This window comes from Chiloscyllium punctatum, chromosome 11 (genome assembly GCF_047496795.1).
Source record: "Chiloscyllium punctatum isolate Juve2018m chromosome 11, sChiPun1.3, whole genome shotgun sequence".
In the NCBI taxonomy this organism is placed as follows: Eukaryota; Metazoa; Chordata; class Chondrichthyes; order Orectolobiformes; family Hemiscylliidae; genus Chiloscyllium; species Chiloscyllium punctatum.
In genome coordinates, this window is record NC_092749.1 from 80,485,644 (window position 1) to 80,503,510 (window position 17,867).

A 17,867-nucleotide genomic window follows, 5' to 3' on the forward strand; every position below is an offset into this window, starting at 1 on the left:
AGTGGAGCTGAGAAATATGAAGGATACAGTCACACTGTTGGGGCTGTATTACAGGCCTCCCAACAGTGAGCATGTGGTAGAAGAACAAATAGGTAAACAGATTACAGGAAGATGTAGAGGCAATAGGGTAGTGGTGATGGGAGATTTTAATTTTCCCAACATTGACAGGGATACACTTAACGTCAGAGTCTGGATGGGGTAGAATTTGTAAGAAGCATCCAGGAGAGTTTTCTAGAGCAGTATGTTAATAGTCTGATGAAGGATGGGGCCATTTTGGACCTGGTACTGGGGAACGAGCCCGGACAGATGGTAGAAATTGCGGTGGGGGATTTCTTTGGAACAGTGACCACAATTCTGTAAGTTTTAGAATACTCGTAGATAAAGAAGAGAGTGGTCCTTAGGGAAGAGTACTAAACTGGGCCAAGGCCAATTATATCAAAATTAGGCAGGAGCTCGGAAATTTGGATTGGACACAGCTATTTGAAGGGAAGTCCACTTTTGAGATGTGGGAGGCTTTCAAAGATAAGTTACCGGTAGTGCAGGATAGGCATGTCCTGTTGAAGGCAAAGGATAGGAAGGGCAAGATTCGTGAACCATGGATGACAGGAGAAATTGTATGACTATCCAAGAGGAAAAGGAAAGCATACATAAGGTCTAGGCAGCTAAGAACAGAACGGGCCCTGGAAAAATATCGGAAGAGTAGGACAAGTCTCAAACGAGGAATCAAGCGGGCTAAAAGTGGTCATGAAATAGCTTGAGCAAGCAGAATTATGGAGAATCCCAAAGCATTTTATTCTTATATAAGAAGCAATCGGGTAACTAGAGAAAGGATTGGTCCACTAAAAGACAATGAACGAAGGCTGTGTGCCGAACCTGAGAGAATGGGTGATTACTTTGCATCAGTGTTCACTGAGGAGAGGAACATGGTGAACCTTGAGATTAGGGATAGAAGTTTGATTAGTCTGGATCACGTTGACATAAGTGTTCGGTAGGCTAAAGGTTATTAATCCCCAGGACCAGATGGGATCTATCCCAGGTTGCTGAGGAAGGCGAGAGAGGGAATAGTTGGGGCCCTGACAGATATCTTTGTGGCATCCTTAAATACAGGTGAGGTGTTGGAGGATTAGAGGGTTGCTCATGTTGTCCCCCGTACAAGAAGGGTAGTAGGGATATTCCGGATAACTACAGACCAGCAAGCCTCTCGTCGTTGGTGGGAAAATTGCTGGAGAAGGTACTGAGGGATAGGATCTATTTATATTTAGAAAAGAATAGGCTTATCAGTGATAGGCAATATGGTTTTGTGCGGTGGAAATTGTGCCTTACCAACTTAACAGAGTTCTTCGAGGAAGTGACCAAGTTGATAGATGAAGGAAGGGTTGATGATGTCATATACATGGACTTTAGTACGGCGTTTGATAAGGTTCCCCATTGTAAACTAATGGAGAAGGTGAAGTCATATGGTGTGCAGGGTGTTCTAGCTAGGTGAATAAAGAACTGGTTGAGCAACAGGAGACAGAGAGTAGTAGTTGAAGGGAGTTTCTCGAAATGGAGAAAGGTGACCAGTGGTGTTCCACAGGGGTCGGTGTTGGAACCACTGTTGTTTGTAATATACATAAATGATCGGGAAGAGGGCACTGTTGGTATGATCAGCAAGTTTGCAGATGACACGCAGATTGGTGGAGTAGCAGAAAACATAAGGGACTGTCAGAGAATACAGGAGGATATAGACAGGAGAGTTGGGCGGAAAAGTGGCAGATGGATTCAATCCAGACAAATGTGAGGTGACGCATTTAGTCAAGTCTAATTCTAGAGCGAATTATACAATGAACGGAAGAGCCTTGGGAAAAGTTGATGGGCAGAGAAATCTGGAAGTGCAGGTCCATTGTATCCTGAAGGTTGCTGCACAGGTGGATAGAGTGGTCAAGAAGGTATATAATAGGTTTGCCTTCATTGGATGGTGTATTGAGTATAAGAGCTGGCAAGTCATGTTAACATTGTACAATATATTAGTTTGGCCACATTTCGAATACTGTATACAGTTCTGGTCGCCATATTACCAAAAGGATGTGGACGCTTTGGAGAGGGTGCAGAGAAAGTTGACGAGGATGTTGCCTGTTATGTAAGGTGCTAGCTATGAAGAAAGGTTGAGTAGGTTAGGTTTATTTTCATTAGAAAAAAGGAGATTGAGGGGGACCTGATCGAGGTTTATAAAATCATGAAGGGTATAGACAGGGTGGATAGAGACAAGCTTTTTCCCAGGGTGAAGGCTTCAATAACGAGAGATCATGCTTTCAAGGTGAGAGACGGGGATACATGCGGCATGTACTTCACAGAGAGACTGGTGGGCGTTTGGAATGTGTTGCCAGCAGAGGTGATAGAGGCAGGCACGGTAGATTCATTTAAGATGCATCTGGATAAATGCATGAGTAGGTGGGAAGTAGAGGGATACAGATACTTAGGAATTGACCAACAGGTTTTTAGACAGTACATTTGGATCAGCTCAGGCGTGGCGAGCCAAAGGACCTGTTCCTGGGCTGTAAATTTTCTTTGTTCTTATACAACTGTAACATGACCTGCCAACTCTTGTACTCAATACCCCATCCGACGAAGGGAACATCCTGTATGCCTGCTTGACCACTGTATTGACCTGCATTGCCAGCTTCAGAGTACAATGGACCTGAACACCCACATCTCTCTGTATATCAGTTTTCCCCAGGACTTTTCCATTTACTGTATAGTTCGCTCTTGAACTGGATCTTCCAAAATGCATTACCTCGCATTTCATTGGACTGAACTCTATCTGCCATTTCTCCACCCAACTCTCCAATCTGTCTATATTATGCTGTATTATCTGACAGTGCCCTTCACGATCTGCTATTCCACCAATCTTAGTGTCATCTGCAAACTTGCTGAACATACATGCTTTTGACTTCATAACAATAGTATATGCCATTAACACAGAGAGGAATCTAGGCATACGGATGCAAAGTTGTCTGAAAATGGCAATACAAGTTGGTAAAGTGGCCAAGAAGGCATATGGCATTCTTGCCTTCATCAGTCAGGGCACAGAGTATAAAAATTGGCAAATTATGCTGCAGCTGTATAGAACTTTCGATAGGCCACATTTGGAATAATGTGTACAGTTTCGGTTGCCACACTAACAAAAGGATGTGAAGTTTTTGCAGAGGGTACAGAAATTATTTACCAGAATATTGCCTGGTTTGGAGGATATCAGCAATGAGGAGAGATTGGAAAGGTTTGGCTTGTTTTCACCTGAACATCCAAGGTGCATACTTCAGGGAGGGTCAGTGCTGCATCCTCACTGGTTCTTCCAAGATGGCAGCAGAATAGGGGTCCTAACTGGAGCTCATCTGCTCCAACCACTTTTACCTCCTTTTCTTTCTTCTTTTGTTGCTTTTTTTTCTTTCTTCTCTTTCTTTAGCTTTTTATTCCTCTAGTCACCTTCTGCATGTCCGGAGCAGCACCAAAGCAGTGAGGTGGCTCTCATGGCCAGGGAGCATGACAGTGGCTGGTGCCTGGCACGGGCCCAGATGGCAGCCAGCAGCAAATGATGACAGCGGCAGCCAGTCACAATGAAGCATCAGCCAACGATAGTGGCAGCCAGCAATGAGGTGACAGCAAAAGATGGTGGCTGCAGCAGTCGGTCATGAAGGATGGTGGCAGTTACGGTCAGTGGGGTACTGGTGGTCAGAGCAAAGTCTGGCATGCCTATTGGAGGTCAGCAGAGGCAGTTGGTGGCAAAGAGGGCTGGCCAGGATGGGCGGGTCTTAGCCCACCACGAGGGAAAGCGAGCACTCTTGGGAAAAGTCCAGCTTGGAGCATGGCAGACACACAGCTTAAGAAACGAATGTAATATTTGACATTTTAACTTTATTTCTTTATATTTCCATTTTTATAACAAGACGACTGCAATACTGGACTTTTTAACTTATTTCTTTATTTTTCTACTCCTGTAACTAAGATTTTGTACTTAGGTACATTACACCTAAGATGGCGCACTGTGTGTTGACAATGTACACTATTCACTGTACGCGCACTTGACTACACATGACAATAAAATCTAAATCTTACATCGAATGCTGAGGGGTGATCTGAAAGAAGTTTATTGTGAGAGACATGGATAAAATGGATAGTCCTTTTCCCCAAAATGTCAATTACTGGGGGACAAAGATTTAATATAAAAAAAGTTTAAAGGAGATGTGAGGCAAGTTTTTTTTTTTAAACAGAGGATGGTAAGTGCCTGGTTTGCTCTGCCGGAAGAAATGGTAGAAGCAGATATGTTTAGCAACATTTAGGAGGCAACTCAATCAAATAGGCAGAGAATACAGGGATATAGACAGTAGAGGCAAAAGGTCTTTTAGTTTAGAAAGATGTGTTATGTGTTGGTGCAGGCTTGGTTAACCGAAGGACCTTTTGTTGGTTGTTTTTCGTACGTCACTTTCAAACACAATGTAAAATTGTACTGTGGTCACTCATCCTTAAACATTATTTTTCATCAAGATTAGCCATTTTTCACTCCATGCCTATTTAAGATGGCATGTCTTCTAATTGGTTTCTCAAGACACTGCTCTGGAAAGCCACCCCCAACACACTCTTGAAATTCACACTCCACAGCTTAAGGGTCAATTGATTTACTCAATCTATATTGGAAAAAGTGAGAACTGCAGATGCTGGAGATCAGAGTCGAGAGTGTGGTGCTGGAAAAGCACAGCAGGTCAGGCAGTATCCGAGGAGCAGAAGAAACATTTCAGGCAAGAGTCCTTCATCAGGAATGAGGCTTACCCAGTCTATATGCAGATTGAAGTCACCCATAATAATTGTATTGCCTATACTAGATGCTTCTCTTACTCCTGATTAATGCTACACCACGACTAATATTTGATGGCCTATAAATATCTCTAACCAATGTCTGCTGCCCCTTGATGTTTCTGAGTTCCACTCAGATTCCACATATTATTCGCTCGATTGGAAATCCTCCCTTACTGTTGTAACTGGCCCAATCCTTTAATATCAGTACAACTCTTCATCATTTTCCTTATTGTCGATCCTGCCTAAACATCGAATATCTTTGAATGTTCGCTTTCCAGTCCTGGTCAGCATGCAGCCAAGATTCTCTCATATAGATCACTCCCATGCATCTTGAATTGCGACTTTAGATCATCTACCTTGTTGATTTTAACTTTGTCTTTTTGACATTATTCCACTTTTGAAATATATTTGATGCTCAGCTTTGTTTCTCCCATCATCTAGTTTCCCTAGCATGTTTTAGACTTCTTGTTACCAACTTTATTTCCTTCAAATCTGGGTTATCCCTCAAGTTCCTGTCCTTCTGAAAAGCTAGTTAAAACTGACGCCTGGAAGCCTAACTTGAGGAGGGTCAACCCTCATTTGTCAAGACATATTCCAAGGCATATCTGGGCCATTCAGACACAAGTGCCCCTGGGATCAGCCTTCTGGGTTAATAGTTAATAGCACAGGCTCCTTCCGTCCATCTGCAGATTGCAGGAGCTCACCACAAAACAGTGGGAAGGAGAAGAAAAGAGAAATGTGCTGAGGGTAGGGTGAGTTTACCCTTTTAATATTTGAGATATATACATATTGCATTTGAGTTTCCTCATTGGCCTCTCTTTGTGAGGCCCATACACTCCATTGCACTCTTTGCTATCATTTCACAGGCACTGAGACATAATAAATTGTAGTGTGTGAGTGCCGCTTATATCAAAGTTTGCAGATGATATCAAGTTGAATGGGAGGGTGAACTGTGACAAGGTTGCAGAAATCCTCCAGCACGATCTGGACAGGTTGGGTGAGTGGGCAAATCAATGGTAGATGCAGTATAATTTGGATAAATGTGAGATTATTCACAGTGGAAGCAAAAATGCTTCGAAGGTGAAGTTGTGTACTGTACTTTTAAGAGAGAGTGAATGCTGTTTTGCACTGAAAGCTTACAAGCACTTGTCATTTGACTAGCTAGCAGTCTCAGAGTGTACTGGAAAATTGAAAATATGTAACATTTGGCTGTGAAATAGATACCTGAGTGGGTTGCTCTTTTGACAATAATTCGAGTTTAACCAATCAGTTTAAATTATGCCCCAGGATACGTAAACCCAATCAAGTTTGAATTTATTGTTTTTGCCAACATCGAACCATTTGATATTTGGAGTGTAAACAAAGCAGACATTTTGAAAGTTAGACAGAGAGTAACTGCCATTGTGAAAGACAGATTTACAGATTTCTACTACAAACCCACCAGATCCTACAGCTACCTGGACTACACCTCCTCCCACCAACCCCCCCCCCCCCCGTAAAAACGCTATCCCTTACTCCCAATTCCTCTGCCTCCGCCACGTCTGCTCCCAGGTAGACCAATTCTACTCCAGAACATCCTAGATGGCCTCCTTCTTCAAGGACCGCAATTTCCCCTTCCACACGGTCAACAATCTCCTCCAGCGCATCTCCTCTACTTCCAGCACTTCTGCCCTTGAACCCCACCCCTCCAACCACAACGAGGACAGAACCTCCCTAGTCCTTACGTTCCGCCCCACCAACCTCCGGATGCATTGCATCATCCTCCACCATTTCTGCCACCGACAAACAGACCCCAACCATCAGAGATATATTTCCCTCCCACACCCACCTGCCTTCTATAGAGACCATTCACTCCGTGACTTCCTTGTTAAGTCCACACCCACACCAACACACCCTCCACTCCCAGCACCTTCCCTTGCCAATGCAAGAGGTGTAAACCTTGTGCCCACACCTCCCCCCTCACCTCCATCCAATGCCCCAAAGGATCCTTCCACATCCAACAGAGATTTTCCTGTACCTTCACACACATCATCTACAGTGTCTGTTGCTCTCGATGTGGTCTCCTCGACATTGAGGAGACAGGTTGCCAACCTGCAGAACATTTCAGAGAACATCTCTGGGGCACACGCACCACAGCCCCATGGCCGAAGCCTCCAACTCCCCATGCCACCACATGCAAGTCCTCGGCCTCCTCCACGGCCAAATTCTAGTCTCCTGATGTCTGGAGGAAGTATGCCTCATGTTCCGCCTTGGGACCCTCTAACCACATGGGATCAATGTCGATTTCACCAGATTCCTCATTTCTCCTCACCCCACCTTATCCCACATCCAACCCTCCAACTCGGCATCGCAATCTTGAACTGCCCTACCTGTCCATCTTCCTTTTCATCTATCCGCCCCACCCTCTGCTTCAACCTATCACCATTACCCACCTATCACATTCCCAGCTACCTTCACCCCCAGTCCCAAATCCTCACATTTATCTCTCAGCACCCTTGGCAACCCCCCACCCCCACCCCACATACATTCCTGATGATGAGTTTATGCTTAAAATATCGAATCCCCTGTTCCTCGGATGTTGACTGACCGGTTATGCTTTTCTACCACCACACTTTTTGGCTGTGTTCATAGGAATTTAGTTCTCATGAGTTCCTCAGCCCTGAATGTCCCAGAGAGACGCAAACAGTGAGGGTTAATACTAGAGGATGGCTAGGTAATAAGCATCGTGTGTGCTTGTGCCTGAAACAATGCACGAGTCTCAGGTCAAACCTGTAAAACCCAAATCACTAGCCCTAGAAAAGCAGCCCCTTTTCTCACACATTGGTCTATTTTCCCCCTGTTCATTCTGTGGCCAGTCACTACTATTTTCTTCTCCATTTCACACTTTCCATTTACTTCATGATGGAAGGTGACAGCTAGTGGTCTTCTGCCACAGGCTTTCGCCTTAGCCAGTATCCAAACACGCCTGAGTCCCCACACAGGCTTCAGAATTCCCCAGTCTTCATTCAAGCCGTCTAAACTTGCCTACCTACCCTCATTCAACAAATCCCATCCCCATAGTTTCAGTGGGCAGACTTCTTGTAACGACTGTGACACATCTCTCCAAAGACCCAACCGAACAACAACGGTTGAGGTCTCCCCTCACCCCGACAGGTGACTATAGATGTCCACAACCTTCCAGTCTTCTCCCTAGATTGGCTCCTATGGGAGAAAAAGGACATAACATGACTGGCTCCCTGAAAAACAGAGGCACAGGCATCTTATGCAATGCCATCCCATCTGGACTGACCATGGTTGAAGCCCTAGAATGGAATGGAAGGATACTTTTGAGTAACTGTGCCAAGCTCACCTAACTGAAAGGTGCCTCCAAGGAGGTCACTGAGGAACACTCTGCTAAGACATTGAGACAATGGTCACTGTTTCCTTCAGATTCAGTGTGTTAGGCTCGAAAACTGCTGGGACACAATATAACTGTGACAGTGACAAGGCTGTACAACAGCCTTTATCTGAGTAATGTTGAATCATAAGCCTGGTTATGTGACTGTGCCAATTACCTCTGCAAGGTACGCATGTTGTAGGTAGCTGGTAAATGCCACTAAGAGAGCAAACAAGTAGCCTCGGTAGACATGGACTGGGTCATTGCCTCTGTACAGTAACAGAGGCAATGGGGAGCCAGGCACTGTTGGCTCGTGGCATACCCTGCTATGCAAGTTCATATTTCCATTGCAAACTGCCAAAGTGCGGGTTTATGGAATGTCAGATGCTATTATTTATGGAGAAAGGGTCAAGTGGTTTGTGGCTGTGATTGTCTTCTGGGCTGAAGTTTGGTCGTGGGCAACAATGAAGTCATCCATCAGACATCTACTCTGGTTTCCAAGTTGAGTTTCCCAATGGCTAGTTTGTTGGGTGATTTTAGTAACGTCAAAATTGGAATGCTAATGAGGAAGGTTGAGCCATCAACAAGGAACTTAATTAGCAAGTTGCTATTTTCAAGATCCAGCAAGACAATCTCAACTCCAGTATCATTGGACTTCCAGTCTAATTCTTGACATGGAAATGCAAAATGGGGGTATGAGAAAGGACTTGCAAACAGCATTAATGAGAATCCGGATATATTTTATTAGTACAATAACAGGAAGAGGCTAACCAGGGAAAGTGTACAGCCTATTAGGAACTAAGGGGCAATCTGTGTGGAAGCCACAAGATATTAGAAGAGAGCAAAATGAATACTTCCCTTCGGTCTTCATTCTGGAAAAGGAGAACGTACATATAGAATTCAGGAAAAATGAAAGGGAGGAACTTGCACAGTTTGACATAGGAAATTGGAAGTTATTAGAGGGTCCAGACAAATTCCCTGGCTGGGTAAATTACATCCCAGGCTGCTGTGGGAGGCGAGGCAATAAATTTCAAGAGCTTTGACACTAATTTCTAATTCCTGTCTGGCCAATGAAAGTGCCAGAAGGCTGGAGGTTGGCTTAACGTGGTTCCACTCTTCAGGAAGGGTGACAGAGATGAACCAAAAAATTACAGACCAGTAAGTCTCATATCAGTGGGAGAGATTAAGAAAGTTTGTGCATGTGAAATGAGGGATACTCGGCAAGACGGATCATAAAAAGGTTCAGTAATAGGACTGGAGACTAGTATCCAAGAATCAATATTGTGACCGTATTGTTTGTTATATACATCAATTATATAGATTAAAAACATGGGAAAGATATTAAGCATGTTTGCAGAAGACACCAAGATTGGTGGGGTGAACAAGACATTTGTAGGTTACAGGAACAAACGGATGGGTTGGTCATATGGGCAGACCCTTGGCAGATGGTATGTAACCCTGATAAATGCTAGGTGATGCACTTTGGAAGACAAAACAAGATGAGAAAGTATTTAAAGAATCGCACAACACTGGGTAGCTCAGAGGAACAGAGGGATCTTGGGGTAATTATTCACAGATCCCTGAATTCCCGCAGAGCATGTGAATTAAGAAGCCATATGGGACACTTGCTTTCATCAGATGTAGCATTGATTACAAGAGCAAGGAGGTAATGTTGGAGTTGTACAGAGTGTTTCTTAGGTCACAGTTAGAGTACAGTGCACTCATTACCAGAAGGATATGATAGAATAGAGTAGGTTCACCAAGTTGTTGCCTGGGATGGAGCAACTGAGGTATAAGAAGAAACTTGCATTGTTTCCTTTAGAGCAGAGAATTCTGCTGGAAGACTTGATTGAGGTCTATATGATTATGAGAGGTATAGACAGAGTGAGTAGGGAACATCTGTTTCCCCTTGACTGAAGGGTCAATTATGACGGAGCACAGTTTTTGGGTGAGAGGCAGGAGATTCAGAGGGAATTTGACAGAAAACATTTTCACTCAGAAGGTGGGGTGGGAATCTGGAATACACTACCTTTCCAGGTAGTGGAGGCTGTAAAACCTATAACTTTTAAAACATATTTGGATGAGCACTTGAAATATCCTAACATTCAAGGACATGGGACAAGTGCAGAAAATTGGGATTTGAGTGCCTTTAGTGATAGTTATTGTCAGTGCAGACTTGATGGACTGAAGGGACTTTTCTTTGCTGTTTGACTGCTCATTACTCACATTTCCCTCAGACCCTTATAAGAATCCACCCAGTTAGACAGCACATTGCAAAGAGATATTAAAAGCAGAGATATTAAGAGTTTCTAAGAGCTCAGTGGTTAGCACTGCTGCCTCACAAGCACCACAAACCTGAGTTCAATTCCCACCAGTCTGCGTGAGTTTCCTCCAAGTGCTCCGGTTTGCTCCTGCATTCCAAAGATGTGCAGGTCAGGTGAATTGGCCATGCTAAATTGCCCATAGTGTTAAGTGCTTTATGTCGGAGAGAAATGTAGAGAAATGAGTCTGGGTGGGTTGATGTAGATTTGTCTGGCCGAAGGACCTATTTCCATACTGTAGAGAATCTCAACTAATAAAGTAGAGATTCCAATCTAATCTACAAGTATATGAACAGAAAAAGATTAGTAAAAACAAATGTTGGTCTGAAACAGGAGATACGATAATGGAGAACAAGGAAGTGGCAGAGCAATGAAACGTTGGTCTGCTTTCTTAGAAAAAAAGCAAATTACTTCCGTGAAATGTTAAGCAAGCAACAATCCATTGTGGGTGTAATAACAAAAAATTAGTTCTGAAGAAATTAGTGGGATTGAAAACTGAAAAACCACTAGTGTTTGATATTACACCGCACAGGGTATGAAACGAGTAGTAATGGATGCATTGTCTGTCATCTTTTGAAAAATCTATAGATTCTGGAGCAAGGTGGCATATGTAACACCCTATTTTGAAAAGGGATGGCGAGAGAAAATAGGGAATTCCAGACCAGTTAGTCTAACATCAGTACTGGTTAAAATGGTACTGTCTATTATAAGGGATGTCATATCAGAACACTTTGAAAATATCAACAGGATTAGACAAAATCAATTTGGAAAAGTGAAACGAAATTTGATCAGGATGAGGGTGTTTTTTGAGGATGGATTTTCAGAAAGTGTTTGGTGAAGTCCCACATAAAAGGTTATTGTGTAAAATTAAAGAACATAGTATTATAGGTAATATACTGACATGGATTGAGAATTGGTTAGCAATACAGGTAACAGAATCATAATGAAATGATCTTTTTTTGAAGTAGAAGGCAGTTACTAGTGAGAAGTTGCAGTTCTTGCAATTATTCACTATATACCAGTGATTTGGATGAGGGAATTAATGTAATATTTCCCATCTTTATGATGATGCAAAACTAAAAGGAATTGCAAGTGGTGAGATGTAGTAACTAGGCTTAAAGGTCACTCAGATAAGTTCAGTTGTTGGGTAAATACATGTCAAATGTATTTAACTTGGTTAAGTGTGAAGTTATCCATTTTGGTCAAAAAAACAGAATGGCAGAGTAAATAATATATGGTTTTAGATTGGGAAATGTTTATATTCAAAGGGAGCTGAATATACTTGTACAACTTATACTTGTCACTGAAAGCAAGCATGCAGGTGTAGAAAACATTTAGGAAGGCAACTAGCATGTTGGTCCTTGAATGCAGCAACAAGGATGACTTGCAGAAGCTGTACAGGGTTTTGGTGAGAATACACCTGGAGCATTGTGTGCAGTTTTGGTCTCCACCTCAAATATATTTTTGCCATAACAGGAGTTTAGCAGAGGTTCAGCAGGTGAATTCCTAGAATGACAGACTTGACATAAGAGAAGAGACTGGGTCAACTTTACTGACTGAAATTTAAAAGAATGAAAGCAGATCATTAGGATAAAAGATCTATTCTTGCTCCTATTTTCTATGAATTTATCTTGTGTTTGTCCACTTCTGTTGATGAACTGGCATCCAAGCTAACCTGCCAAACACATTCTTTGTTATAACGATTACCCAGGCAAAGTTTCCCAATTCATTACAGTTTTACACAGAATATTCCAAAACCCCGGATGAGGAAGGATGAACCGTTTTCATTCTTTATTCATCCACCCCTTGGATTGGTAGACCAAATTAACTTATGCTTTAAAGTTCAACAGGTTGCCTTGAATTAACAAAACAAATGAGTTTATTCATTATTACAAGCAACAAGAAATACGAACACGTCACACATACAGATTAGAAATATGACATTAATTGAAAAAGATAAAAGGACTAAGTTGTTTAAGTTATTCTCTGAATTATTTGTGAACAGCAAACAATTTAACATTGTAGTCATTTCAGTGGTCACTACCAGTAATAATTATATTTGTAGTTATGCCGTCAATTTCACGAAACTTAGTTTTGTGGTTTGATTTAGTTTCTGTGGTTCTGATTTCTTTTCACCATGACCAAATCCCAATCGTAACAGTCAATACCGCTTGCCATTACATTTCATCCCAGCTTCACCTTTTCTGTTCTGAGAAGAGCTTCCAGCATGTCCCTCTCGCCCATGGGGATGTGAAATGGCTCCATTTCCTATTACTCTACCCATCACTATCCATTCCAATTGTTTGGGGATGAAAAGAAGGGTCTGTGTATCAACTCAACTATCACTCACTGTGGGTGTCTACCTTGATCCAGTTACTCTCTGTTCATCGAGATGTATTCTTATTAGAAGGGGGATGGAGTTTTTAAACTCAAGAAGAATTATTTCACAAGCTTTTCTTAAGTGGCTCCAATCTTATGTGCTTGGTCAAAAGCAGAATGCTTAAGCCTCTCAAATTCCAAGTACATCTTTCGAATTAGAATTAGAATTCCTACAATGTGAAACAGGCCTTTTGGCCCAACACGTCCACAGTGACCGTCCGAACAGTAACCCACCCAGACCCATTCCTCTACCCTACATTTACCCTTGACTAATGCACCTAACCTACACGTCCCTGAACACTTTGGGCAAGTTAACGTGGCCAATTCACTTGGATTGTGCGAGTAAACTGGAGCACCCAGAGGAAATCCACGCAGACGCAGGGAGAATGTGCAAACTCCACACAGCCCAAGGCTGGAATCGAACCCAGGTGCCTGGCAATGTGAGGCACCAGTGCTAATCACTGAGTCACCATGCCGCCTTGATCAGGCCATTTCCTGAGAGTACATAAATTTTGGCAAAACCCTGTCAGCACTAACTGGTCTTCATTTAAGACAGTTTCTTTTACTGGCTTGTGGCACTTTTCTCAGGCAAGAGGGAGCAGACTTTGTTAGTTTTCCCCAAGAGCTTACTTTGCAATAAGGACTGGCCACTTTAGGCAAAACACTCAAAAGAGATAAATAAGCTTTTAACTCTGCCTCCTCAAAGCTCAGAATCAAATGAGCAAACCAAGTTGTCTCTGCCCTCAAGTAATGTCCTAATGAGGACACTGTAGGGCTCCCATTCCAAAATTTATGCTTTTTTCAAATTTCCTCTCCTGTTACTTTTTTCTGAAATTTTCTCTCTTCCCACTTTGTGCTCTCTCTTACTCATACCTTTCCTCCTTCTTGAAATTTTAATTTAAACTGTTCCAATTAAATCTTTCTAACACTACTCAATCCAGTTCATCATCCTCAGTTTCCAACTGTAAACTATTGGCCACTCTTATTAAAATTCTGCGTTTCCTGGCTTTCGTGCAAATTTCTAATCCTAACAGCTCTGCGAAATCTTTTAACTGTTTGAGCAGCAGAGTATTTATATTCTCAAAAGTAACTCCTTTAGTTCTTCTAGGAACATGTAGATATCAAATGAAGACATTTTATTCTGTATCAAAGTACACTCTGGAAAACCTTTTGTAGTTTCTTCTTTTAGAAAACTGGTTTTAAAGTAAGAACTTACCCACCTTAATTCCTTTGTTTCATCTGTGGGTTCAAATCATGGCAAGAGTCTCCAATTTGTTAAACTGAGGTCCCAACAATAATCCCTAATTTGTTACAATTCCAAACAGAATGCCACAAAATATAAAGTTCTCAGGTGAGAAGGGACGAACTGGCTTTATTCACCCTTTCCCTTGATTGATTTGATTGGAATTTACAGCATAGGAGGTGTGACTGTACAGGTCAACAAAAATCTGGCTACACTAATCTTATTTTTTAGCTCCTGTAAATTAGAAAATACAAGTGAATGTCTAAATACTGCTTAAATAAGAGTCACTGAGTCAATCATTCTTTTAGGCAGTCAATTCCAGAGTGCCACAATTCTCTGGCTGAAACAATATCTCCTCAGCTCCTCTCTTAGCCTCCTGCCTTTCACCTTAAATTTATAATTCAGCTTATGGTCCACTGAACTAATGGAAAATCTATCCATTCTAGTTACACCTCCTATAATCACATTTTCCCTATAATGTGCTTTAAAAAAAACTGTACACAGTACTCTGGTTGTGGCCGAAACAACATTTATTTAAAAAAAGCTCCAGCATAAGCTCCCTGCTATTGTATCCTATGTCTCAGCTAATAAAGCAAGTATGTCTCATGCCTTCTTAACCACCTTAGCTAGCTATCTTGCTACCTTCAGGGATATTTGGATATGCACAACAGAGTTGCAATGACCTTCAGTTCTTTCCAGGATCCTAGCATTCATAGTATAATACCTTGTTAGCCTTTCCCTTTTCTTGGTTGAATTCTATTTGCCACTGCTCTGCCCACCTGACCACTCATACATTTTATGGTTATCCTCCTCTTCACTATTTAGTACCTTAACAACATTTTAGTCAGCAAATTTCTTGATCATAATCTCGACATTTCCGTTTAGATTATTAACGTACACCACAAAATAGCAATGGTCCCAGTACCAAGCCCTGTGAAACTCCTCTGGAAACAGAATTCCACTCACAGAAACATCCCTCTAGCATGACTCTCTGCTTTCAGCCTCTCAGCCAATACTGGATACAATATGTCACTTCGCCCTTGAAACAAAACTTTTACTTTCTTGACCAATTAGGTCAAGAGACATGAGGAATCTGACCAAAAGCCTTGCTAAAGACCATGTAAACCACATCAACACTTGTGGTTTCCTCCTCAAAAAACTGGATCACATTTGTCAAACATAATCTTCCTTTGACAAATTCATGCTGATTATCCCTGATTAATTTGTGTTTTTCCAAGTGCAGGTGTACTTTATCCCTCAGAATTTTCTTTGAACTTCCCCACCTCCGAGGTTAGACTGACTGGTGTATAATTTCCTGATTAATTTAGAAATGAATCCTTCCCTAATAGATACCTTTCTCACAGACTTGAATGAACTTGTATTTTAGAATAGATAAAATTGGAGCTGGACAAACATGGCAGTTCAGACAGCATCAGAGAACCAAGAAAAACAATGTTTGGGGTCAGGTCCCTTCATCAGAACTTGATTAGAAGTAGCCAAATTAACGAGGCATGGGTTTATTGATTATTAAATACATGAAGAATTAACATGTCTCTCTCTCACACACACACAAACACACACAGTTGAACCATTCTTCGTTTTGCTGCAGAATTGATCAGAATCTGCATTTCTGATTCTTTTCAACAATTACATAATTCCAGCATTCATGGCGAAAGACAATGTTTTTCTGTCCTGTTTCCATTTGCTTGGATTGCAACATTCAGAGGAAAAGAGTGTCTTAACTTGCAACACAGGAATGACTAGGGAACCGTTCATTGACTGTAATCTTTATTGCATACCAATGTTCAAGTGAAGGCTGGTATACACGAGAGGATTCAGTTCCATTAGCACATTTCAGTTAAGTTGAAAATGATGTTTGAACCCCTATCCTTCTGCGTTCTTCAAAGGGAAAAAGACAAAATGTGCCTGCAGTTTGAGACATCATTCTTAGAGGGTGACTATCTATTGAGCTGGAGGTTGTTAAGTTCTTGTTATCTTTGCAGTCACAAACAATCACAGTTCCAGTCTGTTTTGACTTGATTTTTGCCCCATTTGAAGGGCTTTTGTTTGATGTTCCTTTCATATCCGTAAGGATGACATTTTATGGGCCTCTCTCTCTAGATAACCACTTAATATACACCAGCAGGCATTTCTGGCTGATCCAGTCCTCTTTTAAAAAATACATTTTGGCATTACAGTTTAAAAACATGCACATCACTTTGGGATTCTGACCCACAGTCATGAAATCTTAACTCATTAAAATCACCTGTTTCCACCTACCTCAGCTTAGGCTACTGAACCATTATCCTTCATGAGACTATGCTTTCCAAAGTAGAACCTCATCCAAATTTTTGATGCTCTTGCCTAATTCAAATTCAATTCCATTCACCCATTCCCTTATGCCTTGAATTTAGATTTCTCATCCATCCCCTTGGAACCCTTTAAGGCAATATCACTCCCTGAATCTTTTTGATCTCCTCCAATCCTGCAAACCTCCAATCTTTCAATTGCTTTTTTAGTTCTTTAATTACCAGCAACATTGCTAGCAAGATGGCATAACTAAGAGAAAGAACTTGTAGATAAAAATGTTCCACTTTTTATATCCTTTTTCATTTTAACAGAACTCAAATCATCAGACCTGTGAGTCCTGAGTAGTTTGCTTACCTGGGCAATTTGGGGGATTTGCTAGCTCGAGATATCTTTGGAGATTTCTTGCCAATCCAGTCATCACTTAGTTCTACATCACTGGAGTCAGAACAATTACAACTATCAATCATTGTTGACATCAAATTGGTCCCATAGATTTCATCTGATAAAGACATACAAGAAAAGAAAATTACAACTTGTTCAAAAACATAACCTAAATGATTCAAAACTATTATAAAAAGTTCTGCAACAAAAGTCATGTTGATAATTTGTGTTAGTTTAAAACAGCACTCTGCCATCTAACAATTAATTGATTTAAATCAGGAAAGGCAAATGCCATGACAAGAAAACAAGATTAAATGAAGAGAGTAGAAACCTAGAAATATCTTAGCATGTGCTTTAAGCTCATTCAATAACCAGCTTTAACTGTTACAAGGGAAATAAAAACATTACATACACTATTTTAAAACAAAGAAAACTAGAAGAAATTCTTAATGTTCTAATATCAAAAGTTACTTCCAGATTATAGCTGCACCGATGTTGTGTACATGTAAAAATTAATTTCTCTTCAACATTTATCTGTGAGGACAAAAGTGTTTCTCAAGCAATTCATGCTCCAACAGAACAGCTAAAAAGCTATACAAACTTAGAGCAGCAATTGGGAATATTAATTTTAGAACAATGAAACACTTGTGATTTTAAAAAGTCAATAAATACATTAACGCACTGTCTTAAATTAAATACTGCCTATAAGTTTATAAGTGGCAATATCAAATAAGCATATTTTATGTTTTCCTAACACTGATATGCACATAGTAATGAAAAGAAAATCAAATTTTATGGGCAGGGGTTGCTGAAGGCTGTTGGGAACTTTGAGGTTCCAGTATTCAAGTGCAATATACAGAAGACACCTGGACAACAGTTCACTCGCTGCAATATTCAATCCCTGATAATCATCCACACCATCACCTACAGATGTCAAAGATCAGGCAAAAATTCGTCAATTATGTTATAGCGAATTTGTGTTAATGAAATGTTATAGTAGAACAACCTGTACGTCTGACAACTTTTC

At 41.2% G+C, this 17,867-nt stretch overlaps 1 protein-coding gene across 2 annotated transcripts in view; it reads right to left on the minus strand.

The window, feature by feature from the left end:
- Window positions 1–17,867, minus strand: part of tulp4a (TUB like protein 4a) — a 451,862-nt gene that overhangs the window by 140,837 nt on the left and 293,158 nt on the right. For both annotated transcript variants that reach the window (XM_072581106.1, XM_072581105.1), the window contains one exon: window positions 16,814–16,958. In XM_072581106.1, coding sequence (XP_072437207.1) covers window positions 16,814–16,958 — 145 coding nt within the window. The remainder of the gene's footprint in view (window positions 1–16,813; window positions 16,959–17,867) is intronic.